At 42.8% G+C, this 27,699-nt stretch overlaps 1 protein-coding gene across 2 annotated transcripts; it reads left to right on the forward strand.

The window, feature by feature from the left end:
• The first annotated feature begins 384 nt into the window (after positions 1 to 384).
• Positions 385 to 27,036, forward strand: ZFYVE1 (zinc finger FYVE-type containing 1). 2 transcript variants are annotated; one of them, XM_040067293.1, is made up of 13 exons: positions 385 to 767; positions 1,336 to 1,559; positions 1,690 to 2,226; positions 15,340 to 15,844; positions 17,657 to 17,871; positions 19,877 to 19,983; positions 20,788 to 20,896; positions 21,452 to 21,549; positions 21,648 to 21,765; positions 22,099 to 22,269; positions 23,043 to 23,223; positions 23,713 to 23,826; positions 24,911 to 27,036. In XM_040067293.1, the coding sequence occupies exons 3-13, from the start codon at positions 1,729 to 1,731 to the stop codon at positions 25,141 to 25,143; spliced, it is 2,349 nt and encodes a 782-aa protein (XP_039923227.1). In that variant the 5' UTR covers positions 385 to 767; positions 1,336 to 1,559; positions 1,690 to 1,728; the 3' UTR covers positions 25,144 to 27,036. The 2 variants fall into 2 exon arrangements, with proteins under 2 accessions (XP_039923227.1, XP_039923228.1); XM_040067294.1 differs by lacking the exon at positions 385 to 767 and having other exon boundaries at positions 997 to 1,559.
• Positions 27,037 to 27,699: the final 663 nt, after the last annotated feature.

Raw genomic sequence — 27,699 nt, forward strand, 5'->3', positions numbered from 1 at the left:
GCCAGACCCGGAGGCCTGGGAGCAGCCGCTTGGTCGTTCTCCGGGCGATGAGAAAAAGGAGCTTCACTATGAATTTCACCCTTTAAACCCTGCTGGGGGCTGTTTACACTCCTCCGGCGCAGCTCCTTGGGGAACCCAGGCAGGTGTGGGACAGTGGAGCGAAAACAAACCGAGGGGAGCAGAAAGCCTCGGCGTCACGGCAAGGGCCGCGGCCCCGCGCCTGCCCGCAGCGAGCACCGCACGTTCCGACCGCCGCGGCGAGCCGGGGCCGTACAGCCCCCGGACTACAGCTCCCGGCGTGCCAGCGCCGCCCCGCCTTCAGCCCGCCGCCTTCCCGTCTCCGCGGTGAGAAAATAACCCCGAAGTTCCCCGCGATCAGCTGATCCCGGCTGACAACGAGGGGAGCGGGCGGAGGGGGCGCGGGTCCTGGCCGGCCCTGCCCTGCTCGGTTCCCCCGGGCGCCCCGACTGCATGGTCGGCCCCTGGGGGAGGAGAACCGGGAGACCGCCCCCGGGCGCCGAGGGGACGGGGGGGAGCAGGAAGCCGCGGCCGGGACCCGAGTCCTTAGTCACCGGGTGCCGGCGGGAGGAAGGGGAAGAAAGGTGGCCGCTGGCTTGTAAACAATAGCCCGGCTCGCAGCGCCCCGTGCCGCGCCGCCTTTGTTCCCGGTCCCGTCGCGGCTCCCGCCCGCTGCCGCCGCTCGGCGGGAGGAACCCGGGGGTTTCCCCGTTGCCGGCCGGCCGGCGCGGTGCCGGGCGCAGCCCCAGGTAGGTCCGGGCGCGGGGGGGAGGCGCCGGCCGGCACCGCCGTTACGTAACCGCGGGCGGGTGGCGGGGTCCGCCTGCAGCCCCGCGGCCGGACGAGCCACAAGTGCGGGCTGGGGGCAGAGGGGGCGCTCGGGGTCATCCCGGAGCGAGCGGGGCTCTGCGCTGGCTAGGAGCAGGGAACGCGGCCCGGAGGCAGCGGTCGAGACAAAGGCGGCGGCGGGGTGCTCAGGCTGCCCTCGGCGGGCGGTGGTCTCGGGGCTCTGCTCTGGCAACTTGGGGCGTAGAGGGAGAGGGAAAAAAAATCCGTCGACTGTCAGCCTGACCGTGGTAGCGATCGTCTTCCAGCGTTACTAGAAGGAGCGCACAAAGAGGACGGATTTTTGTTTATTTGGCGAAGCACATCAGGAAATTCCCAGCAAATAAATACTGTGAACTCTCTGAAGGAGGAGCTTAGCTGGGGAGTGAAAGCAGAGAATTTTCTAGTCTTGACACGGTCCTTTTGTGTGTGTATGTACATGTGTATGCACTTGTGCATTTCTGATGGCCTTTTTTGTCTCTGTGTCACCAGCTGCCTCCGGTCTCAGCTTCAGGGGAATACTTGCTCTATCTGCTGAAGTACACCAGGCTGGGGTTTTTTTTCTCATCACTGAAAGTACATTAAACAGCTGAGCAGAGAAAGAATGTATACCAGCATTTGGATATAATAATACATGAAACCAGCCACGTTGTCTAAGTTTATTTTGGAGAAAGAAAATTTCATTAGCACTTAACGACACTCTTCCCACGAAGCAGGTCAGTGTATGAATCTTACAGAAGTATATATTAATTATTTAAAATTAAGTCCAGACAGCATTCCTGTTGTGTTTCTTTCTTTTGTGAAAATACTAAATTTGCAACTGACTTTTACACATATCATTGTTAGACACAGGAGGGAAAAACATCACTTTAAAGAAATCTGAAGATGAGTGCCCACACGCAAACTGCGGAGAAAGGACAGAACACGACACTCCTGTGCCAGGAAAGCTATGTTTGCAGTGGGACAGATGAAGCAATCTTTGAGTGCGATGAGTGCAGGAGCCTGCAGTGCCAGCGTTGCGAAGAAGAGCTGCATCAGCCAGAGAGGTTGCGGAACCATGAACGGACCCGTATAAGACCCGGCCATGTCCCATACTGTGACTCCTGCAAAGGTGCCAATGGGAACATAATGCACGCCAGTATGACAGGCTCGAGGCAGATAGCAGCGGTGAGGTGCCAGGTGTGCAAAATCAACCTCTGTGTGGAATGTCAGAAGAGAACACATGCTGGGGGGAACAGAAGGAAGCACCCTGTCACCGTGTACCATGCTGGCAAAGCCCAAGAACAGGAAGAGGAGGAGGGGATGGATGAGGAGACCAAGAGAAGGAAGATGACAGAGAAAGTTGTGAGTTTCCTCTTGGTGGATGAAACTGAGGAGATTCAGGTAAGAACTGTTGTGGTTTGTTGTGAACAGGCAAGATGCTTTAGTTTCTTTCTTAGTCTAACAGGCTGCTGTGATGTGTGGTTACACTTGAAGTGCAATTGGCAGCAATGGTAACAAAGTGATGGCCGATAAAGTACAAGTGCTACTGAGCATTTTGGGCTAAAAAGACACAGTGCCTTCGAGTGGCCTTGTTCACGAGTTCCTCAAAAGGTCAAGTCCATTAAAAACTTATGTGTGGCAAGAGTCTCCTCTAAGAGGCTTGGTAAGCAAAGCTGGTGAAAGTATTGACTCTGTACTGAGACGCACACAACTAAGGTAAGAGCTGTCTGTGCGGGATGCTGATCATTCCTGAACAAAATTGAATATATTATATTGCAGTAGGTGTCCTGCAAATGGGAGTGTTGGCAGACAATTTCCTGCTGTATGCCTAGGAGAGGGCACTGTACCAAGCAATGCTAATGCAAGACTACAGCCCATTGCTGCCATTTAGCACCAGTAAATCCATCTGATTTTTAGGAGTAGAACAAAATAGAAGTAAGTGTCCAAAGGGTTCCATCCAAGTTACTTATTTCCTTCTAATGTGTGACGGGTACAACTACTACTTTAAGATACAGACTTTTCAATAATCCTCTGGCTGCTAGGGCAAGCTCTGAAATGCCTTGGAACAGGGCTGTCCTGCAAAGCTGCTCACAAACTGTGCCTGTGTGTGGTTGTACTGGTTTAAGTTATATTTAAACTCATGAATCTGTAAGCCTTATTGAGGTAGACCTTTGGCTGCCTCCTGCAAGCAAGTGCATTTGCTATTTAAATGTCATGGGCAATAAAGCCAACTTCCTTATTGGGACAGCACTGGTCCTTTATCAGATCATAGCAATTTGGTCAGAACAGGATTGGGTTGAAAAAGCTCTCCAAAAATGTTCTTATTTCACTATCAAGATGTTAAATCAGAGCTCTTCCATCTGGAGTGATCTTCTCTTCCTCACAACTTAATATTTATGTGACATCTCACAGCCAGTATCAAAGCAGTTTGAGAGATTTCAATTAAAATTATTTTCTGACAGGTGGAATTAAAAGAGTGCTTGCTATTATAGTGATAATTCTGCTAGTAAGAATGAGGACCTTTATTTAGAAAGGCCTGTCAGATGCCACAGAAGATGTCTTCAGAGCTAAGTCGTCATCTTTTGCTCTTGATAGTACTGAGGAGCCAATTTAGCTATAGGAGAGTGATCATCAGTCTTTTATTTTGTGCTTGTCATTACTTGGGGAGGAATCATTAGAATGTTCTTTATTTAAACCAAATTTTTGTCCAAAAAAGCCAAAATACTAGTAACTTGAAATATGGAGGTTCAGAGTTTGAGAGTGTGTGGCTTTTTAAGCTGGAGCAGACAGGGTAAGAATTTAACAGATTTAATGTAGTTCAGCTATCTTTAACTGTTTAGTGACCTTTGGAACTTGAAAATTGTTGCATTAGTTGGGAAATAAGAGGAAACTGCTGATTGGATGTCAATGGTGCCATAGCAATGTTAAAAGCTACAAAATTACAAATGGTAAAAGCTACACCACCCCACCACCGTTACTCCCCCCATCCCCCACAAATTAGATGGAGCTAGTTAGGCTGCCGGAGCAGCAGATGATAGATCGAGATAATCGCTGATGTTGATGATATATGTTTGCAAACATCTAACTTGAAAGTGGATCATTGAGATGGGGACACAGAGCCAAAAGATTTGGTTTTGAGTTTCCTTTGGAACCTGGAGTTAAGTTCAAGTGGTTATGTTTCATGTGTCTGTTCCTGTTGGCTTCTTGGAGGTGGTAGCTCTAAAACTGAAGAATATTTATAGTGCATAAGCAAATGACTGATCTAGTTCTAGATCCAGAGGCAATGTGGCTTGATCCATAAGGAGCTGTGCCTGAGCAAATTGGTTCAGGGGAGAGGTGGAAATTCTCAGTTTGGGCTCAGCGCTACACAGATACAGCTATGATAATTCTGAGATCTGCATAATTGTCTTTGTGCCATGTTGCACAGATGTGCTGGCCTGCTCAAAGCTTTTTGTGCTTTGCAGGCATAGCATAAGCTCAGAAAGCTGAGGACTTCCTGTGCTTGTTCAAATCCACATAGACAGAAAAGGTCCCATTTTAAACCACTGCTTGTCTGTAGAAAACCAATGGCAGCTAAAGTTTGTGTCTGTGAAATACAAGCTTCTCTGAGATGTTCATCATAACAGCACTATATCTGAACACCTCAAAAAGAGGTTGGCTATTTCACATGAAAAAAAAAGTTGTTAAATGTTTAATCCGAGCTCACACAGCAAGTCTGTGAAAGAACTGAGAGGGAGGTTGTTCCTCATGGAGTCCAGCCCCAGCTGTTTCACACCACACAGTGCAGTGCTTTGCAGCTCTTGTGAGTTACTCCTCAGGCATCCTGATCTACATGATGATTTTTTTATTCCTTCTTCCAGGACTTGTTGTCTCTCATAAGACCTCACTGACTTCTCTCAGAAGACAGACCTTGACCGTTTTACAAACTGGCATCACCTGTATTTTAGACCCCATTCTAGGCTCTCTTTCTCAAACTCTGTTATGCAGTTTCTCTTTACACGGTATTAAACTTTGACCTTACCTATTGCATATCTAAAGCTGGGGCTTCAATCAAATTGTTCTTGATACTTGCAGCATCTGTTTGTTAATTGGCTCTGACATAGTCTATCTTCTTTGCTCATCTGAGAATGATGTGGGAATTCCTTCCTCAGTAATTGCTTTGGAATTGTTGCTCTTTACATCTTCCATTTACACTACCCTCTTTCCATCTTCCACATCTCCTCTTTGTCTTGTTACACGCAAACTGTGTGTCTTCTTCTTTCATATGTGTAAATCCCTCAGCTGAATCTCCTGACCAGCTCTCCCAAGATGTCAGCTTTCCTTTCTTATCTCTAACTTCCTGGATTCTCAAACAAGCATCATTGTGTTGTCACTAGTGCTGCCCCTTGCACACAGGAGGCACTTCCCATAAGAAATCAGAGTCAATTAACTGTTTTTTTTTTAAACTGGTACTAAGAAAAAAGCAGTGAAATAGAACAATAAAAACATGACTCAGGTTGTGATACTTGTTTCAAATCCTGAAGCTGTCTTACTGTCCCATGAACTTTTCCACTCACCTGGATCTATCTTAGTCTCTTGTACTTACGTTTATGCAGTTTCTGGATCAGTTTCCATTTTTGCTTTGTCTTTATGCAACACACTTGCAAAAGAGCTCTTTAGCATAAAGCAGAGTTATGCATCCATTGTACAATGAACTTTATTTACTACTACTTTTGAGGCGGGGCTGAATGCTTAACAATGCATAACAGCTTGTTATTTTTATCTTGGGGAACAGATGTTGGGAGTTCTTGCCACAAGATGAGAACTTTCTTGTAGTGTCACTAAGGGCTTCTATGATAACACTTTATCCAAAGCCCTAATTAAGGACTCAGCACATATGCTTAATAGAAGTAGAAAAAGTCTTTCATTGATCCCAGAAGATAGAGGACATGCTTGGTTATTAATAATCTACCTTAGAGTTTGCTCATCTTTGATCAGAAACAAGAATTTCTGTCACAAGAAATTCCTCAATCTGTGGGTTGCAAAGAAAAATAAAAGGTACTGACTTTGTAGTCTGATTTACTAAGGAGACTAGAAGAAAAGAGAATTTTTGCTCTATCTAGTCACAAAAATAATTTCCCCAGCTGTGTAATTTTATGAAGGAAAAGGAGCATACATTTATTGCTATGTCTCCCCTGAGATACCCATAAGAGCTCCCTTTCTTCAGATTGCAGGGTCTTTTTGTTGTGCCAATAGATATCTCAACTTTCTAAATATAGCCTCATTCCTCGAGGCTTTTTCTGTTCCTTCTAGCAGGTCTAGGCACCTAAAGGAGTAAGGTCATCCCCTCTGCAAATATGAGAGCAGGATCTGTGTAAGGCTTTGCAGTCAGTTAAGATAACACAGAAGGATCCATAGCCCTTATTTAAATGCAGACCATTTTGTACAATCATTAAATAACCTGTCACTAACAGCATAACAGTCTATGTGTCCTCCTCTGTCCCCTCCTGTTAAAAAGTTACACATAGTGATGACTCTGCAGGGTTGCTAGCTGCTTTGCTTTTCTCATTCCTGCTGTAAACTTGATGGAAGTACTGTGATTTTTCCTTATTATCTACTGATTTGAGCCTGGATAAAGTCTAGGGATGAGAGAACACTTTTTCTTGTCAAGTATTCTTTGTCAGTTAATGAGAGCTAACATATGTGTTCTCTTATGAGAGAAGGTCATCTCTTCAGTCTGACTGCTTGCATTTGTCCAGCAAATAGTGCTAGTTCCTGTGATGCTCTTGCTTCATTTGCTGTTGGGGGAATGTGTTTTTGGTGGTTTTTTTTGGTTTTTTTCTCCATGGTTTAGGGTAATACAATCAGCAGTAAATTTCTGAGAAATTTAGTTAATGTCCTGTAAAGTAAGGAGTCACAGCTAGTATATTTGCCATAGATATAAAGGAGGAAGAAAAAAAATGTTGAAGGATCTGAGTTTTTTATGCCAGTGTGATCTGTTGGATCAGGATATATAATTTCTCTCTCAATACTGTTGATGTGCTGTAGATGAGTTTTCTACCTCTTCATGCTTTAGAGAGATTTCCTTGCCAAAGTATTTTTGGGAGTTTACTGTCCTACACTCTAGGAATTTTTTTCTTATTACTTTGTTATTTTTCAGTATCCTCCCATCCCAGTCTGTTATCAGTTCACCTAAATTTAAGTGCACTGTTTTCTGTCCTTGGAATAAAGTAGTAGAGAAACTACTCAGCAATTGCTGGTTAGAAGTGTTCCTTCTTCCACTGGACACAGACCAGTATTTTGAAGAGTATTTTTAGAAGGTAGGAGAGAGAGCCATCCATTTAACAAACACACAACTCCTTTGACAGTCTCAGGCTGACTCTTAGGTAGTTTTTAGCGTAGCCACTTACAAACAGTGCTTTTCCCTGGAACCAGTCTTGCACTTGCTTCACAATGCAGTACTCTTGGGCATTAATTAAAGTCAAATACTTTGCTTTCTTCTTCTCTTTTGTCCATATACTGACAGGAGTGCAGATGTTGAAGGTGTTACTTTCGCTGAGGTGTAGCGACTTGGTTCAGGAACGACACGGCAGCCACACTCAGGCTGCTCGGTCTATCAGCTCACAGACACCAATGTGGTGGACGGCTAATGGCGTTTATTAACTGGTTACATGGGGTTATAAAACCTCTGTTTGCTACATCACATCCGTCTGCTTACGTTACAGGTTAGGTATTGCTTATCTTATCAAGGACACTGACCAACTAAAAGTTGAGGGAGGGGTTCTGTCTGCCCGTACAGCGCGATATCTTCCGACCGCCTGTCCCTAATCTCCCACATGAAGGAAGAGAGCATGTCACTGGTGAGAGAACCTGGTAGCAAGCCACTCTGGAATTACCCACACTTTCATTCAAGAAGTTCCTGAACTTAGCTCAGTTTCTGAGCTAAATAGTCTTGTGGGGGAAATGGGATGTTTCAGTGCTTCCTGTGCTGTACCCTTCTTTGCACTTTTCCAGTGAATCCTTTTGGGCTCTTGGATGCTGCCAAAAGAAACAGGATATGAGTGTGTTGGGGTAGATTCAATGAAGAAAAACCAGCTTGCTGTCTTCTGACCCTTCTGTCCTTTCTATTGCTTTCACTTTCTCTCTTCTGCAGCCATCACTGGGAGGTAGATGTCACTGCAGTACCCATTTTTGGCTTTTTTACCTGGGTTGTTAATGCTTTGCTGTAGGATCACAAATAGGCAGAAGATTGAGTCCTTTGACCTACTTGTCCAAACACCCTGAAATTGTGAAAATCACCAGAGTAACTGTTTTCTAGGACGAATGCAACTGTAATACAAGTAAGTTTATCAATGCCCCTCTTAACAAAGACAGTGGTATGAGTAGTGTCCATACAAATAATCTAGTTAACTCTTAGTAAATCTAATTAACTCTTAGTATTTAGGAAGACAGCATGAACTTGCTCATTGACTTGCTGTTTTCTGGGCAAGTCTCTTCACGTGAATGTGATCTCTGCTGCTAGAGCTGTGACTTTGGAGTGGTAATTGATAGCTCTGTGGCCAAATTAACATCTACAGGAACTTGAAAGGTGTTTAGGATACCAACCCATGATTTCTACATCATTGTTTACTGTTCTCTTTTAGGGTTAGATGATACTATTATGTTAGTGTTATTTTCACAGCAGTTGCATTCACCCAAAGCCTTCGTTAGTTTTCAGTCTTGCAAAAGTACTTTTTCAGCAAGCAAACTGTTTAGTGGACTTTGTAGTCTTATTTCTGCTTCCAGAAGTTTGATATAATTTAGCTGTCCTCTACAAGGTTCACTTACCTGGTAGTAGCAATATCTCAGTCAATATTGCCTCTTGGGTTAGGGGGGAGTCTAGTCATATTGGATTACCTCCAATCCCTTTAATTTTTTTTTCACCACTGTCTTAAAACGTTTGAAATAGGATTTCTTTGGGTAGGGTTGTTAAGCAGGATTTAACTCTTTTGTCTTTGCCTCTCAGAGTTCTGTAATAATAGGCATGGGCCTCAGACACGGGCAGCCTCTGCCCCTCATATTGCAAGGACCTGTAAGTCCTGTTGAGACTCATGCTGTTAAGCTCCATACAAATCCATGAAAATATTGAACCTACATTCCTATGCCAAGAGCTGTGGGAAGGAACAGGACAGTTTTGGTCTGAAAAATATATTCAGTTCAGGGACAGTATTGTCCACATGTATGTACCGTGGCTGATAACAAATCTCAACAGAACCCATAGGTGGTACCACAGTGAAGACAAACAGGAAAAAACCCTTTAGGTTAGGAAATACCTCTAATACAAATGCTTTTACCTGCTTGAGCCAGACCTGCACCCACATGGGGAATAAGATCAAAACCAGCTGAAGCTGAGGAGCAATGTGGGAGTCTAACCATAAATCCCTGTGGCGTATCTGTCTCCTGCTTTATTTTGTCCTCCCTGCATCTGGTGTCAGGTCTTTCATTTTGGGCTTGAGGCTCTGTAGGACTCCAATCCTGGAAATACTTTATTAGTTTTATTATTTATATGTCCACTGTCAGCTCGGCTGAAGGCTAGGAGATCGCTGAGGACAATGATGAATGTATGTAAGTGTTTGCTGGATCAGTGATTAATAACTTTCTCCTGAATACCAGATTGTAACTACTGCTATGACATACACGATTCTATAAACTACTCTGTTGACACAACCCTTTGCAGAAACTTTCTCGGGCTACTGTAAAATATTTACACAGTAACAAGTAACTCTGACCTGTAGAATTAATGAATTCTAATTTCTGAGATGTCTTTTTCCCATTATCCAGTGTTTGTCCACATTTTCTGTCTTTTGAGTAAGAAGCAGTATGTGTGCTGTTGTGCACCAGCCAACATGCTTACTTGGCTAGCACATATGGGCACAACTGCTGTGTCTTGGAGGATGCAGAGGATGGACATGAGACATGCTCTTTCCTCAGTAAGGTTATTGGAGTCTTTCTCTTCTGCTCTGATGTCTATTTTCATCAATCTTTTAGGAAATTTATCTTTTAGAGGCACTTATTTCTGTATCAAATTGATGTAATTGTATTATGAATTTTAGGTGACATGTCTAAGACTTGTGTAATGGCATAAATTACATTTTCCATGGAAAGTCATGCATAAGAAAAGGTATAGGAGGCAACTTAAGGTAGAAAACTAGAGATCCTTGGACTTAAAAGTCAGCTTTGATTCTTCTTGAGCACCTGCTTATGATCAAAATCTTCTCTCTTGTTTGGAAGACTCTGAAAGTCAGAGGAAGTCATGACCTCCTGAGGTTATTTTCAAGCTGAGTTAGCCTAAGATCTTAGAGGAAACAGAATTCGAATTACTGTGGTTTAGGGCTTGTCTCACAGCTTTGTTGATGTCATAGGAGAAACTTTCTCCTCCTTACAGAGAGCTGTCTTTTTTTTCACTTGCTAACAGGAGACACTTGTGGATATCAATAAAAATTTATTCTGGGGCAAAAGTTGGGAATATCCAGTTGTGTTTTTAATAGCCTGCTGCACTTGAGGTACTGGGTTAAGCCAGTTACGCTTCTTTGCATTCGTGCACTGCCTTTTCAGGAGTGATTGTGAGGAGCCCTGCAGAGATGTGAATTTTGATGGTGGCGCTTTTACTGTGGTGGAGCTTATTCTTCTCAGGTTAGTTTTACTGGCTGTAGTTAAAGGAAGAAATCTGCTTTATACATTTCTCTTATTTTCAATGTAAACTGAAATTGTGATTTAATGACCTAAAGGTAGGACCTGGGGCTTTAGATATGCACCCAAACACTTTTTTGTGATTCTACTTCTGGGTAGGAGCTCAGTTTTTTAGAGTTAAAAGACAGATTTAGAAGCAGTGTTTTTAAGAACTGGTCTGTGTTGAGCTGGGCAGATCTGACAGATCTGTTCTGGTTCCAGGTTTAGTAACTGATATGATACTCTGTCCTTAAGATCAATTACCTAATATTGTCTCAGTATTGTTTTAGAAGTTCAGGGCTGCTTTAAAGGTTTGCAGACCTTCTTTTAGCTTGCTTTGCCATTTTTCTTTCTGATTAAAGGTGTTTGAATTCTTGTAAGCATTATCTTTCAAAGAAATTTTCTGAACTGTGAGCAGCATTATTTATATTGCCAGTGTTAAGTAATGCTTTAAGGTAAATACTGCTTTTTTTCCACTTGATTGTTTTGATCGCTCGTACTGATTTGTCTCAGATGGTTGTAATTTTATGCTGGTATACATTTGGATGTGCTGTTCCAAATCTTGTCACTTACATTTCCATTCACTGAGAAAGGTGTTAAGTTTGTATCGTTCTTACCGACAGGTCGTGTGTCAGAAGATACTGTCGTGTGCTGGATGTCTAATCATAGACTCACTTAAGTTGAAAATTAACTTTGAGATCATCAAGTCCAACCATTAAATCAGCACTGCCAAGTCAACCGCTAAACTGCCCCTCAGCACCACATCTACATGTCTTCTAAATACTTTCAGGAGTGGTAACTCCACCACTTCCCTGGGCTGCCTGTTCCCATGCCTGATAACCCTTGACTCAAAAAATTAGTTCTTTATATGATGATTTCCTTCTTGATCGCAGAAAATGTATTTTTGCTATGGAAAATACTCTTTTAAAACCAGGTCAAGCTACTAGTAGTCGTCAAAACACAAAACCAAAAGTACCAACATAAGTCAAAATGACAGTGTAAGACTAGCAAATGAAAGCGCTCTGATGAATACTATGCCAAGCATTCTTCATTTTTGTTTTGAGCTATTGTGTGTTGTGGCACAGCTCTGGCTTTGTGTACCATTTCCATGAATATTAGCAAGCCCTAAAATGTTGATAAAGACTATTAAAAGGAGAAAACTGCTGAAAATGGCTGATTCTCTTAATGTGCTTGTTTTGCTGGAGGCAGATTTAAAGTTGTATGAGTACAGGTCGTTGGAAACTCTGTTCTATTTTATAAATTTTTGTTTCTAGGCTTTTTAACACTTTTTTGTTTTAATAACGTTACCAATAAATTAATAGGCAGAAATGTAATTTTAGCAGTTGTTTCTTAAAAAGAGTTCTCTTGTTTAGCAGTTCTTGTTTCATTTTAGCAGTTCTGTTTCTAAACAATTCTACTTTTCTTAGGGCTCAGATTTAGAAAACTTGTTATGTTAGGTACAATAGATTTCCAAGTATAGGTGATAAAGACACTTCAGTTCTAAATGTGCTCCACCACAGCATGCTGTGAGGTTTTTTGTCCTCCTTTTAGAGGACTTTAGCTGTCAAGTTCCCTGTTTTTTCCCATTGAAGATCTTCACCTCCACTTCAGCTGAACTTGGGTGAAGGGACTGCGTGGGGAGCTGGATGGCAGCTGCTAAAAGCTCAAAGTTAGAACTACAAAAGAAAGCTAACCAGGGTTCTAACGTATGATGCAGTAAAAACTGTTCTTTTTAGAAGAGAGTCTCTTAAGAGCTATAGCAAAAATCTAAATGAGTTTCTGATACTAGAAATGGCAAAATCAAGAGGGGCCTGAAGAGATACGACTCTTGTCTAGGTTCAGACATGGAGTTTCCATCCTTAATTTACATTGTTGTGCAACGTAAGGAAGATGTCATATCTACCCTCTGCTGTGAAGTCAGAGATCTGGAGCCCTTGAGCAATGTGGAAGTGGACACAGTTATAGAAACATGAGCCCTTTGCACATGCAACAGAAGGTGGTACCATGCCAATTTGTTTTAGAGATGAGAAGCAAAACAAAGAAGTGGGGATGAGTACTTTGACACTTATTGCACCCACTCTGGCTTCAAATGTCCTAAAGGAACTTGCTCAAGGGAAGTAAATATGACTACTAATAGGGGGTTTGTTGTGGATGGTTATTTGAGAGTATCATTCCTGTACTCAGCATTGGTTAAAGTCAACTAGTGCACAAGAACAGGGAGCACCCAGTGACATACAAGTATATTCAGCTTCAAGGGGAAGGGCTTCTTTTGGTCATTTTGGCTTGTTCTTTGTTTTGTTGCTTCTCTGCCTGCATGGAATTTATTGTAAGGTTGTTGCAGGATGGAAAATTTTGGCTAAGTTCTAAAAGGGAGGATAGGTCTACTGGTTCTCTACCACCCATGAGCATCTAAGTGCAACCACTTCTCAGGAAGTTCTTGGTCATCTGACTTCTGAGCACTGGTAAAGTGTGCTAGGAAACATTTACTCATTTCATATCTTAAGTTCTTCTCATTCATTACCAAGTCCTGTGAGACATAAACATTGAACTAGCTAGGCACCGATGCATTCTTGTGCTCCTGGGTAACTTGCTTGTTCAAATCACTCCTGAGTTCTCTCCTGAAAGGAGGTCTGCAAGAGCCTAGAAGGGGATAACTTAGAAGGGAATAACTTTGGGTATGTGATCTGACATTCAGTGTAACTTCGAGTTGACTCCTGTCTCTTAATGGTGGGAATATATCTCAGAGTTACCCTTATTCCTATGGTCCCTACTGTCCTTTGTGCCTTCTGACATTACTGACTCAGCCTGTTCCACAAACACTTGCAAACTGCTACCAAAGTAATCACTAGTGCTAGATAAAAGATCGTAGCCATTAGCTGTCCTGCCAATACTTAAGCAGCTGTTTGAATATTTTTTTGTGTTGTCCATGGAGTGCATAACAATTGACTCTGGCAAAAAGGACCTGCCACCTTTTTGGTGAGAAGTTTGGGAGGTGGGAGAAGACATTATCGTATTCCCTTTTGCTTACGTACACGTAACATTTTCATATTATTTCATGTTATTTCATATTATTGTAAGATCTGCAAATGTTTTTAGGAGCTATTCTGTGAACCAAGAACTTCCTTTCATCCACAGAGACATCTTAAGAGACACTAAACAAAACTGCACCTATCATCTAAGCTACCTTCCTGATGATTAATCACAGCTACCAAGAAAGCAGACCCTTTCTTGTGTACCTGTAATTTCAGTGTATCTTGATGTTCTCACACAGACACCAGGAAAGATTCTGTTGAGAGCATTTTGATGTCTCTTGTTTCCTGTTTTCTTCTACACAGTGAGGCTGCCTTGAATAGTTTGAGTCCGTGAGAAGCTACTGCAAGCCCACAGATTTTGTTTGTGAATGCTGTTCCCAGTTCCCAATCTGGCACACTGGCTATTTTTTATGTTTTGGGCACATTGGTGGATTTTTATTTTCCTTCAAAGTCTAGGTGCTGCTGACAGATTTTACCAAAGCAAATGGGGCTGGCTGAGCCTTAAACTAATTTGCTGATCTAAGAATAAACTTGTTCAAAGAAACCATTTATTACCTCATTACCTCCCTGGTTCATAGATTGTGTGATCTTCCGACTGTACTTGCAGGATGAAAATAGCTAAGAGCTTCCAGAAGTTAAGAGGGAGGTGAGAGGGGATGGAAGCCCTGCTCTTTTTAGTTGATGGGGATTCCTTGAAGATGGAATGGGGATGAAGAAAGTGAACTTAATCTTTCTCAAAACGTGCTCTTTTCATATTCTTCTTTATCATATAATATATGAATAAAACCTGATGGAAGACAAAAAAGTAGGGGCTAAACAAAGGAATGAAGCATGAAACCTGTGAAAGCCAGGGATCTATTCTGCAACAAGATCAGGGCAGGCTCTTGTACAGAGCCCTAACCCATTTCGGCGCTTGTTTATCTGCTTCTGTTGCTCCAGTATCTGAACAGAAAATACCCTGTTCTTTAGCCTAGACAGCATGATGCTTGACACTTAAAATATGTAAATCTAAAGAGAAGTTACCTGCATTTCTTTTTGGTTTTGTATGTGTGTGTTCTTTTGTTTTATTTTTTAATGGAAGTACAATACAGTAAATTACAAAATGGATCATTGAGGTAGTTGTGGCACTTCTATGAGAGCCAGTTTGACCTACTTCGAGCACCTGACTCCAGTGCACAGCTTTGCTGCTTCTTCTCTGCTCCTACTTTCCAGCTGAAGCATTGATCAGCTGGAAAGCAATGGGAATAGGACAGTCTGTGTCTGAGAGCCCCTGGCTGTGGATAGATGCAGCACAATTGCATGGCAGAGATTTTTCTGCCTAAACAGGTGCTCAGCCTCTGTGGATGAGGCACGTTAAAGTGGTCAAAGCAATCCCCTCTTTCACGCCTGTATTTGGATGCTTGCCACGAGACCGGTGCTATTGAGAAAGTCTGCCATGCTCCATGTAGCTGTTCTGACAGACTTGGAAGTAGCGTTGTGCTCCCCTCTCTGAAAGGGCTATCTCAGAGAATGGGGTGAGGTACTAGAGAGTTGGCTAGATACATAATCACAGTGAGGCATCACTTCCTAATCACCTCCATGGTGGAACTACATAAATCCCATCAATGTGTACATTTTACAAAACTGCATTCTAGTATTTTGCTTTGTACATCTTGGTGCTTCAGAAATGTATGATGACATCTGAAGAGGAGGTAATCACTCTTTTTAATCTTATGAATCCTGAAACCAGCTGTGTTTTCAGTGTTGTCTACTCCAATTACATAGTTATAATATATTTCTCTTTTTGTTTTGGAAGGTAAGGAACGAAGAAGACTTTATTAAGAAACTGGACTGCAGTCCTGACCAGCACCTAAAGGTAGTGTCCATCTTTGGGAACACAGGGGATGGCAAGTCTCACACCCTTAACCACACTTTCTTCTATGGCCGGGAAGTCTTCAAGACGTCTCCTGCCCAGGAGTCTTGCACAGTTGGAGTTTGGGCAGCCTATGACCCGGTCCGCAAAGTGGTGGTCATTGATACTGAGGGCCTCCTTGGGGCCACCATGAACCTGAGCCAGAGAACGCGGCTGCTGCTGAAGGTCCTGGCCATCTCTGACCTTGTCATCTACCGTACTCGTGCTGACAGGCTCCACAATGACCTCTTCAAATTCCTTGGTGATGCCTCGGAGGCTTATTTAAAACACTTCACCAAGGAGCTAAAAGCTACCACAGCCCGCTGTGGCCTGGATGTTCCTCTGTCAACTTTGGGTCCAGGTGTCATCATTTTTCATGAGACTGTGTACACCAAGCTACTGGGCTCTGGTGAGTAGGCAATTCCAATTACAATGAGCTAAACGCTGTCTGTAAACTGTCAGGTTGCGTTGAATATTCAGCATTCTTTACTATCACGTAAATATGTGATTTGGGTTTTGCTCTCACTGGTTTCAGTCTGGGAACCAGGCTGTGAGACTAGAAGAGCATTCCCTCATGGTGATCTGACTATTCCAAATCAGCTAGAATAATCCTCTTAGCCAGCTGAACATTAGCACTGAACAGTCGTGAGTTCTGCCAGCCACGGCGGGGGTCATCATACAAGTTCATGAGCATGGTGATAGGGCAGATGAAAGTGAAACTAACGTGGTCAGTTGACCCTGGCTGGACGCTGGGCACCCACCAAAGCCGCTCTATCACTCCCCTCCACAAGTGGACAGGAGAGAGCAAATGTAATGAAAAGTTATCAGTTCAAAAAGGTCTGTGAGAGATCACTCACCAAATTCCATCATGGGCAAAACTGGCTTGACCTGGGGATATTAATTGAATTTATTACTGACAAAATCAGAGAAGGGTAATGAGAGGTAAAATAAATCTTTAAACCAGCTTTTCCTCATCCCTCCCTCCTTCCAGCTCTACCTCCTCCACTGCCAGGCATGCAGGGAGGCAGGAAATGGGAGTTATGGTCAATTCATCACACATTTTTCCTGCTGCTGCTCAGGCAGAGAAGTCCTTTCGCTGCTTCAGTGTAGGATTGCTCCCATGGGAGACAGTTCTCCATGAACTTCCCTGACATGAGTCTATCCCATGGGCAACAGCAGCTGAGGCTCTGTCCCACTGTTCATGAACATCCAGGAGCTGTCTCTTGTGTAATGAATACCTCAGCAGTCCTGGCTAACCCACAATCTCGTTTTGGCTTTTTTAAACAGTGAGTTTTTAAACTAGTAGAAGAACTTGACATTCTCTCTGGTTCTTACTGGAGTAACTTCTTAATAACTTTTAACTTACCTGAGGCAGATCCTTTCCTTTTATACCAATTTGCTGATTAGCAATTCCGCCTTTCATAAAATTGTTGACATTTGCTGTTTCATCAGTTCTGCCTCTAGTGACCTGTGAGGACACTTTGCACCTGTATGCAAAGTCAGGATCATGAAAAAAAATATATTTTTATGGTCACTTCTGATCACAGTAGAAATAGGAAAGAAACCTCTTAGCATATGGATATGCAGAAAGCTGTAACCATCTGTCTCAATGGATAGTTTATGTAGTCTTAGGAAAGGGAAGATGGGGCCTGCCTTATTCTGAAACGTACAGTAGATACTTGGAAGCAGGCAGGAGAATGTGGTTGGCTCTGTGGGGTCTGACCTGATGTGGCCGGTTCTGAAGTGCTTTGCCACATACAAATTGTTGATAAAGGCTTGCTCTTCCTTGCTACAGGGTTGGTGTGGAGAACAGGCAACCCATGTAAGGTTTGTGTCCTCCACTTATCAGGTGCTAGGAATAGCTGCACCAAGTTATGGTCTGGTGGAAAGAACTAGCAAATGTGCTGACATTGTGTTTCCTTGTATTATGTCCTAACTTGCTCCCTATTCTGGATATCTGTGTCTCAAAATCTAGACGTGTCTGGTTTTACCTGAGAAACTTGGTCTTAGAATTTAAAGCTGTGTATCACAAAACAGAGACTGCTTTTGGAAAGTTTGTTTCTTTTCCTTGTTTTAAAATACAGTGATAACTGCATTCCAGATGTATTAGAAGATTTAATTAACAAAACTAGGTCTATATTGCATATGAAAGTACTATGCAATTAAAGTATTGTTTTAAACAATCAGTTGTTTATGAACTTGCTGATACTCTTATATATAGATCATCCTTCTGAGGTTCCTGAGAAGCTCATTCAGGATCGGTTTCGAAAGCTAAGCTGTTTTCCTGAGGCTTTCAGCTCAATTCACTACAAGGGAACAAGGACATACAATCCTCCAACAGATTTCTCTGGGCTTAGGCGAGCTGTGGAGCAGCAGCTGGAGAACAATACTACTCGGTCACCTAGACAGCCTGGGGTTATCTACAAAGCACTAAAAGTAAGTGAAGAAGAGTTTGTCACAGTGTTTATTTCTACCACTGTTGCTGTTAACTCAGCTGTGGCTCATAAAGGCAGAGAACCTGAACCAGTGATGCAGACTTGCATGCAAGTCTTCCATGAGAATGTTAATTTTGTCTAACAGCTGGGCAGACTGAGTAGGTTTTTTTTACTTCAAAATGAACACTTGAGTAAATGCCATGGAAGGTCAAGAAAAGTTAAAGAGCCAAACTGAGCAAGATCATAAAGCTAGGAAGAAAAAAGCAACTGATGCTGTGAGTGACAAGCACTTAATGACAGTGATTTACAAAGAGAGACCTTAGAAGGTTTTTTATAAAATTCCTAAAGTTGGCCTCAGTGCAAGAGGAGAAAATGCAAGAGACATGGAGGGAGTTAATAGTGGGCAAAAGCTAACACTGAGTAACAACCCAAGGGCTAGGAGGCAGAAATTGTGCTGGTAGCTAGGGAACAGGATGGGATCAAGCCAAATAATGTATTACTTCAGAGCAAGTGATTTTCTTAGATGGTTCACTTTGCTAGGATGTCAGGGGGATTTTTGAGTCTTTAAATTTGCAGTCTTTCCTGCAAGTTTCCACATACCACTGCCTGATTAACATTTTCCTTGGCCTGAAGAGCACAGCTGTCATTGGGGAGGGGCAGGCAGAGCTGGGGCATATCTGCAGAAGGAGGTAGCATTAGCAGCTTTTCTGGTGTTAGTTACAGCTGTTGGAACAGATAATTCTGGCTGCTCTGCATTAGTGGTAGCTGAAGCACAGAGGACAGTGTCAGGGTGGCATGTACTCAATTCTTTGCATTAGGGAGCAGACAGGCAGCAAGGGGAAAACCAGTTGGAATCATTAATTTTAGTTTAATTTCTAGGACGTTATTGCAATAATCAAGTAGCCTGGTTTCAGATATAGCTCCTGCTATACTTAAATTCATGACAAGTAGAGTGTTTGCTCTGTTCAGATAACTACTGACTACAAATTAACTTTTGCTTCACCTGCTGAGGACACAGACTTGCTAGAGATTTCTGTCTACTTCCTCTAACTCGAGTTCATTCAAAAGCTTAAAAGAGAATGTAAAGCAAATTTCCTTGAAATAATGTGAAATAAACTGTTTAAATAAAGAACTTATCTGAGGGAAGCTCAGTGGTGAGAGAGGTATGCAGGAGTGTGTGTGTAAGTGCAGTCAACCCTTGTTAGACAGCAAAGATGCACCCACTCCACCTACCCCAGCCCTGTGAGGGAAGGGGGAGGAAGAGAAAGGCAGGCAGCCACTATAAACCTCAGCTGTAGGAAGACTTTCAGCTAGATCTCATGCCTTCAGAGATCTCCATCAAGAAAAACTAACCATTTGCTTTGTTCCAGTGCTTTTTTTTTTTTTTTTTTTTTTTTTTTTTCCCCTAAACATAAGACCTGAAAAAACTGAAAAAGTTAAGTGTGGCAGGGCTAAGGACTGATTTAATCTGAGAATGGTTGTCTCGGTGACAGTTGTTCCTAAGGAAAGGGTACAAATCCCTTTGTCTCAATTTTGCCATTTCACCAGAGAAGAGCAGTTGTTCAAGTGGCCAGAGGAAAGTTCAGGGCAGCACTTTCTGAGCCAACAGACAAAAAATGTGTTCTCACGAATTATGAGAAATGATCCTATGAGTTTCTTTTCAGAAGTTTCCAGAATGCAAGGCCCTTTTAGCAAGAACCCTGCTATTTTGAGCATGGATTGCATGCAATTTTCTACCACCCATTTCTACTACAAAATTCAAATTAGGGACAGGAGGAGAGGAGAGCAGAGAAAAGGAGTATCTATTCAAGTCACTTCCTTGCAAGTGCAAGATTGCCTTCTTGGTTGGTTTCCAATCCTTGTTTTGTTTTCCAGGCTAGGAACACACATTTGTTAGCTGTGTAGTCTCTCTGCCTCCCCCTCCAGTAGAGGAATCCATGCTTTTTCTTGCCAAATATCTTCATTGCCCTTAATCCCTTTCCAGTTCATTCTTTTTTGTTTGACAGGCTCTAAGTGACCGGTTCAGTGGGGAGATCCCTGATGACCAGATGGCTCACAGCTCTTTCTTTCCAGATGAATATTTCACATGCTCCTCTGTGTGCCTAAGCTGTGGGTAAGTAGATGAGAAATGCTTCTCCATCCTCTTAGAGGATAGTGCTGCCCCCACCTGCAGCCACAGAGTGTAAAGTTTCTGTGATGTCTTGACAGCTGACATCATCTATCCTCAGCTAGTACTTCCAGGCAGAATTAGCTTGAAATTCAACTCTGATGTGAACTGGACAACCACTGTTGCCACATCCCAGCTGGATGCATGGGTTTTGCCCACTCTGTTTCTGTGCATGACTACAAACCTGTGCTGCCCATATCTTTTCCCAAATGCAAGCAGGGCAGGAAGAAAGAAGTGTCTAAATAGATGCCCTGATATCTCTTATGATTTTTTCCTGACTTTTTTTTTGCCTAAACAGTAAAAGCAATCCTAAAGCATACATCATGGAGTGGGGCTGTGTTCAGTGACTAGGTCCAAGGGGAGCTTCATATTTGATTAGATCTTGGCTTGTAGCTCTCTGGAAAGAGCCCCAAGATTGAGCCTAGGGCAGTAGATGGCAGTCAGTGCTCTGAGTCTGGGAGCTGTATAACAGCATGGTGTTGTGGCTGGTTATGCTTCCTTTCTGGTGCTGTGTATTTTCTGCAGTGAGTTGTTGTGTGGTGCTGCTTTGTATGTGAAACAGTTGCTGCGCCTCCTTCTGAAGAGCCTGCCTTTCAATAATAAATTATGTCATTGCTGTATGTACAGTTGTGAAGATGGTTTGAGAGCGCGACATCTATTAAAATGCAAGATAGCAGTAAAAATGAAATCTTGGTGACATCTGTCCTGTGTCTAAGAGCAACAACTCATGGGTTGTCCTTGCATACTCAGGTGTGGCTGTAAGAAGAGCATGAACCATGCAAAGGAAGGAGTCCCTCATGAATCCAAAAGTCGATGCCGATATTCTCACCAGTATGACAACAGAGTCTACACTTGCAAGGTGAGGCACATGGACAAGGTCTGAAGAATGAAAAAGGAAAGGATGACCAAGTAAATGATGAATATCACAGGCATGTGCCTGATTTCTTCCTTTTTTTATTTTTAATGTCAGAGGCGCTCATAGCCTTGACAGGAAAAATTGGTCTTTATTTGACTTGTATGTTTGCTTGGAGAGTTCATCACCTCTGTGTGCTTTGTGTCATTTTCTAGCTAAATTTTGAAGCTGGCTGCTCTTAATCTGACTGATGTTGACCTTTTATATATTTGACATGGTTATTCTTATTTGCTTATGCCCAGTGCTTTGTATTAGCCAATTTTTCTGAAGGATCTGTGAATGCGACATGAAAAAATTTGGCCTTTATTGATGTAGACATACTTCCCTGATGTTATTATTGATAGTGGGTTTGCTTTTGCTTTGTTTTTAAATGGGTTCTGATGAGTGTTCCTTTGCTGTGGACCTCTGTATGCTAATTATATGCTTTACGTGGCCAAACAGCAGCCAGATGTAGATTTGGGTTCCCAAGAGCATAGTTTTAATTGAGCCTTTATGTTGTAGGCCTGTTATGAGCGAGGGATGGAGGTCAGCGTGGTGCCAAAAACCTCCGCTTCCACGGATTCCCCTTGGCTGGGCCTTGCCAAGTATGCCTGGTCAGGGTGAGTACTGCAGCTGAGATCTCGGTGCTCTCTGTGCTCTCCGTGCTGCCTGGTGCACGGGGCTTGCCAGAGAGGTAAGCTGTCCTCCTCTGGTGCAGGTACGTGATCGAGTGCCCCAACTGCGGGGTGGTGTATCGCAGCCGGCAGTACTGGTTTGGCAACCAGGACCCTGTGAACACTGTAGTGAGGACAGAGATCGAGCACGTCTGGCCAGGGGTAAGTCTGGTTGCTGGATAGTCCTTGTGTATGTGTGCAGCCATGCACGTGCTCATTTGGTTCTTCTGGATGCTGATGGAGAAAATAGATTGCCTTTCATTAAGCTGGTCCCTGCTGTTCGAAAGAGCCTTTGCAAGGGCTTTCAGATGTGTTTTGGCTATTTTGAACTGGCTAAGTTGCCAACCTACTTCTGTCTTTCAAAGCAGGGCTAGTGATTTTTTTCTCCTGTTTGCCCTTCAGTTTAACAGGAGTAATGGGTTGCAGAGCCATCTGCATTTAAAAAAAAAAGGTTTCCCTGTTTTTATTCTCAGATGAATATCTGTTTCATTCCAGACTGATGGATTTCTGAAAGACAACAACAATGCAGCCCAGCGTTTGTTGGATGGCATGAATTTCATGGCTCAATCAGTATCTGAACTTAGCCTGGGACCCACAAAAGCTGTGACCTCCTGGTTGACAGACCAGATTGCCCCAGCTTACTGGAGACCCAACTCTCAGATTCTGGTAAATAGCAGTTTCTAGAGAGAAAGGCTTTGCATAGGTAAAACCCCTTTCCCTTACTCTTTAAGTAATAAAGTACTTCACAGATTCTAAATGCTTCTTGTTTTACTGCAGCAATCCCTACTCCTACACCTTTGAGAAAACTGAAGTGCTTTCTCCTCTTCCCATTCTTGACTTAGCCAGAGAAATTACAAACTTGAGCCCAGCCCTGATAAAGAGAAGGTTTCTCCCTGCTCTTTATGAGCTACTCTCCCAGCAATATCACAGAAAATCCTGGCTTGCATGAACTTGTTTTTCAAAGCAAAGAATTAACATCTTAAATCTGGCTATTGCAGTTGATAGTACTGCTTTTATGGGTGCAGAGATTAAACTCTGGTTTCATACCAGATGCAAAAAGCTTGCCCAAACAGTTCAACTAGGAAAGGATTCCCTGTGTCTTGCCAGAAACAGATTCTTCTTCAATGAAAACTGCCTTCTGAATTCTTACCCCTCACAAAGGTCAAATACCCATCATTCAGCCCTGCATGATGTGGCTGTGTTTATTTGTGATTGTGAACGAAGGGATCATAGCAATATATTGGCTTAACCACTGTACACCTACTGTTCTAAGTCACTTCCCTGGGGTAAGGTTATGGGGCTGATAGCACCCAAGTCATGTGTGTAACTGTATTTTTCACAATTTCAGTCTGAAACTTGCCATCCTGGGCTTCTGCTCTCTATTTTTCACTTCAGGGAGATCAAACTAACAGTTCTTCCTTCTGTGTTGTTCTGATTAGAGTTGTAAGAAGTGCAACACGCCTTTCAAAGATAACGACACAAAGCATCACTGCCGGGCCTGCGGAGAGGGCTTCTGTGATGGCTGTTCTTCCAAGACCCGTCCAGTGCCTGAGCGAGGCTGGGGACCAGCACCGGTGCGCGTGTGCGACAACTGCTATGACAACAGGGGCATCCAGCTAGGTAATCTTGAGTTGAGCCTGGCAGAACCATCCCTGGGCACTAGCCTGAAGTCTTCGTCCCTGATTTCTGGATCACAGCCATTTCCAGTGGGTGTAGACAGTGGTGTTTACACTGGGTTTCCAAACAGTTTTTGGTAAGAAAGCTGAAGAGCTCAGTGTCTTTTGGAAGAAAGATGACCCTACCAGATACCTAAACGACTGACAAAATTATTTTCTAATTGTATCTTTACTTTGTTTTTCTAGCAACTGCTGATGGTCTGGTGCTAACATCAGAGCAGGGGTCCTTATGTTACAGCAGACTATTTATTTTGTCCATTATTGCTAAAATGAGCACTGCAATCCAGGATTGTGGATAGGGAACATACAGTTGAGGAGAGATTCCAACCTGCCTTTTGGGTTTGCTGCTGGTTTTGTAAATATAAATTAACTGCAACTTGGCAGAAAGGATGGTGGACTTAGGTGTTGAGCCCTTCGCTCTTGTGTCATGCAGATGTGGCTGAACTGCCTTCAGATGAGGAAGGGGGGACACTTATTGCCAGGAAGGTGGGGGAAGCTGTGCAAAACACGCTTGGAGCGGTGGTGACAGCCATGGACATTCCCTTAGGTGAGTTCTGTTCTGTTCTGATGGGTTTTATTTGTCTAAAGGCATTTTTATTTTCAAAGAGCAAAACTTGTTATTAAACTTCAAGAGCTTGTGTGACAGGCTGGCACCTCTGCTGTGATACCACTGTTGGTTGAGAGTTCTACAGCCTTCTGGGCCTCTTCTGCTTGATGTTTCCTCTTGGTTTTCAGCATGTTGTTTCTGCAGATCACACTTTCTCTTTTCACCCTATTATGCAAAACTGTGCATCAAGCTGTGAGTAATTCGTGCTCCCCTGATGGATTCACTGCAGTGACCTGCCATTTGGAGTTCCCTAAAGGTTGGCCAATTAGGAAGCATTTTATCAGGTTTGGTTTTCTTTCAGAGATAGAGTGCCTTTTAAGTGTGTTCATGGATACTGCTGGTACTTCTTGGTATTTCTGAGGGGAGGGCTGAGAATTTGAAGCTGTCCAGGTTGGTAATGATGAGGAAGTAATTAGTATGATCTTTAATGGTGAGCTTAGTGCAGGGAACCTCTGCTGCTCTTTCATGTGCTGGGTGGCAGTTTAGGTATTTCAGCAAACATTTCACATTTGAATCTTCTGTTGTTGGACCTGACTTCCTACTCATTGTGCAGATTATTGTTCGGCTGCTTTGCCTGCAGCATGTCCAGCCTTCACTTGGTGGGTGTTTGCTCTCTGACTCAATGAAGGGCAGAGTAAATCCCTTTCTCTGTTCAGACAGTACATGCATTTCTGAATATTTGGTTTGGTGACTTGGCGGGTATTTTTGGCCACAGCTGAAACTGAAGATAGGAAAAAGCAAGTGTTTTAACCTCTGGAAGAGTCTGAGTAAGGCAAGATGACACTATTAAAAGAGACACTGTTTACTCTTTGAAGACAGGCAGAATGTGGGAGAATGGTAGAGTGCCCTAAATGGCTGCTCATTGCACTGAAGGATTTTGTCAGTAGATCACTTCCCCCTTAATGGCAGCGGTATGGCTTGCAGTGTGGGAGTGCCTCTGCTGGAGTACATTTTTGACATGCTCATGTTCATGGATTATTTTGTTCTCCCTCTTTCTCATCCCCCCACATCACTTCCTCCTCAGGTCTGGTAAAAGATGCTGCCCGACCTGCATACTGGGTACCAGATCACGAAATCCTGCACTGCCACAATTGCCGGAAGGAATTCAGTATCAAGCTCTCCAAACACCACTGCCGGGCCTGTGGCCAGGGATTCTGCGACGAGTGCTCGCACGACCGCAGAGCCGTTCCCTCTCGCGGATGGGATCACCCGGTCCGAGTTTGCTTCAACTGCAATAAAAAGCCTGGTGACCTTTAACCCCAGGCTGCTCTCCAGATCTTTGCAATTCCTTATGTTCTCAGGGTTACAAATGAAAATATCTGGTCTCCCTTTCACCTTCTAACCTGTTGCAGCCAGAGTGCATGTTTCCAGTTTCTGGCCTCCTCTCGTGTTATATCCATCTTGGAACGCTGGGAATGAGCTCACATTCAGCCTCTAGGTTTTAATTTCAAATTAACTGGGAAAGGGAGGGAGCTCCCTTGTAAATGAGCAAACCAAAACCCATTGTATTTTATTCCAATAAAAACCCCCTCTATATATATATATATCTATATATCTCAACTATGTATAATTTAGTATATTAAGAATATGGTTGAATAATGAAGCTTTGAGTATTCCTAGTTCAAATGATGGATGGTGGTGTTCCTTACTGTATTGGATCAGAATTATGGCCTTCTAATTCTTCTTTTGGAATGTCTTGCTGATCGTGATGTCATGTGAGGAAGGTTTGGACTCTGTGCTGCCAGGAATCTCTGATGTTGATTCATGGATTACACCTGGTAGTTCAACCAACTCTGCATCTGGAGGTGCTGCCCTTCTGGCCATGGAAGATTAATCCCAGATTTATTAGCAAGTTTGTTTGAACTGTGATATGAGCAATGGTCTTGCAGTGCAAGAGGTATCAAGTTAACACAGACTCCCTGGCAGAGCTCTGAAAGGTAAAGCAAATCCTATGGCACAAGGCAAAGCATTCTGATTTTGCCATTTCAACTTCAATACCAGATCAAAAGGTAGCAGGGTTTTTCTCTCCCTGACAATGTTTTCATGTACTCAGGTTTTCTTCAAGTTTCTCTGCAAGGTTATTGCAGTTAAAAGTTTTGTCCAGAGCAGAAGAAGAGAACAAGTTTTGTAGGCAATTCTGAGATACGAGGTTTGAGTTTGGGTTGTGATGGCTTTCCTTTTCCCCCACTTTTTAAGTGATCCTATAGTCTCTGAAGCCTCTGTGTTCTCAGATATGGTTGCATAGAAACTGCACAGATTTGACTTACTTTCTTCTAATAATATGAACTTACAAATCAACCTGGAAAATGGGAACCTTTCTTCTTTGCTCCTAGCAACTGGCACTCACTGGACTTCATCCTTTTATGAAAGGACTGCAATGAATTCACTGATTTTATTATGAAAAGCACCACTTAACCTAACTTACACTGTCGTGTACTGTGGATTTATGGTTCCACTTACAAGAAGTAAGAGACCATTGTGGATTAAACTGCCTAAAATTCTCCCTTCTTGGCTTACACAGACAAGAATTCTTTCACCACATGAGAGTTACCTCCTCTTGGAGTGGCTGGAGTTTAATGCAGTGTCTTGGAACTGTGGTATTTCTTCCCCAGCTTATTAAATGTGCTGTTGTGTAGATGAGTGCCCAACACCCTGTTTTAAGACTGTATTATTTAATTAACTGCTATAAAGAACTTTATCTTCTGAACAAGCGTACTGACTTTCCTTGTAACAAGCGGTTCTCACTTTGTCTCTGAAAGAACATGCTCACAAAGTGTTTGTCCCTTCACAACTACACCCAGCCTACACAAGGAAGTAGACTTAGAAGATGCTCCAGGACACCTTCGGTACTGGCCAAGTTTACTGCGGACTGTCTTATGTTTTTGTAAGCAAAAGTCTGCCATAAACTGACAGTTGTCCAAGTAAGGGCATGAGTAGGTAGAAATCCTCTCTTAAAAGACATTCTGTACATCTAGCATAATTCTGTGCTTCAAAGTATTCTTTATTTTTTTAATGGGTGAGCAGTGTGTTCTTGGTTTGTAGGCTGTGCCCTGTGTGCTGTTTATGCATGTAGCTTTACTACCATGTTAATGCACAAAGAAAAAGCAGCCATGACATTCCTTGTATAAAATCTTTGGCATCTGTTTCAAAGACTTGTCTGATTTCTTTTCCTTGTCAAAGCAAGAACTACTCAATCAAAAGAAAAATGTTGTCTAAACATTTTAATATATATATATATATATATATATATATGTGGTCTTAGTAACCTAGCAATCTGTCAGTATCAGAGTCCATTCTTGATAGATTATCCTGGACCTGAATCTTCTATGATGTTTCTCTACAAAGCAAAGTCTTATGTGGTGCTTGAACTGCAGCAGGCTTGGTGTTACTCTTTCTGGAGAATGCTGAGAGGTGTATTTGGGATCTTTGTTTTCCAAAATGAAAAAACCAGACCTAAGGTTTAAGTTCCCTGCTGTTTCCTGTACAGCAAAGTGCTTATTTTTTCTGGTACAGTTTTCTGGTGCTGTGAGTACACAGTATAGAATATGGTTATTAAATAGCTTAGCTATTTAAAGGGGATAGATGTTAGCTGAGCCCAGTGCTATTCAGTGTTAACACATTAGGAGCCAATTAACAAAAGAGCCCTAAGAGATGTCTGTGGACAGAAAAGTCTACAGAAAACTTACATGAAGGAAATGGAAATCCTGGGGGAAAAAATCCCTAAAGCAACATGGGAACATGTTGTGTTTGGGGTGGGACTGTCAGTAGAAATCTGTGAGAGTTCTATTCCTGAACTATTAGGAGAGATGCTTT

This window comes from Hirundo rustica, chromosome 6, assembly GCF_015227805.2.
Source record: "Hirundo rustica isolate bHirRus1 chromosome 6, bHirRus1.pri.v3, whole genome shotgun sequence".
Taxonomy (NCBI): Eukaryota; Metazoa; Chordata; class Aves; order Passeriformes; family Hirundinidae; genus Hirundo; species Hirundo rustica.

What these genes read in the sequence shown, in the direction of transcription:
- ZFYVE1 (XM_040067293.1), top strand. Translation starts at nt 1,729, where the DNA reads ATGAGTGCCCACACGCAAACTGCGGAGAAAGGACAGAACACGACACTC. An exon ending in TCGAGCACGTCTGGCCAGGG is followed by an intron (nt 21,766 to 22,098) that starts GTAAGTCTGGTT and finishes GTTTCATTCCAG; the next exon opens with ACTGATGGATTTCTGAAAGA. An exon ending in AGCCATGGACATTCCCTTAG is followed by an intron (nt 23,827 to 24,910) that starts GTGAGTTCTGTT and finishes CTTCCTCCTCAG; the next exon opens with GTCTGGTAAAAGATGCTGCC.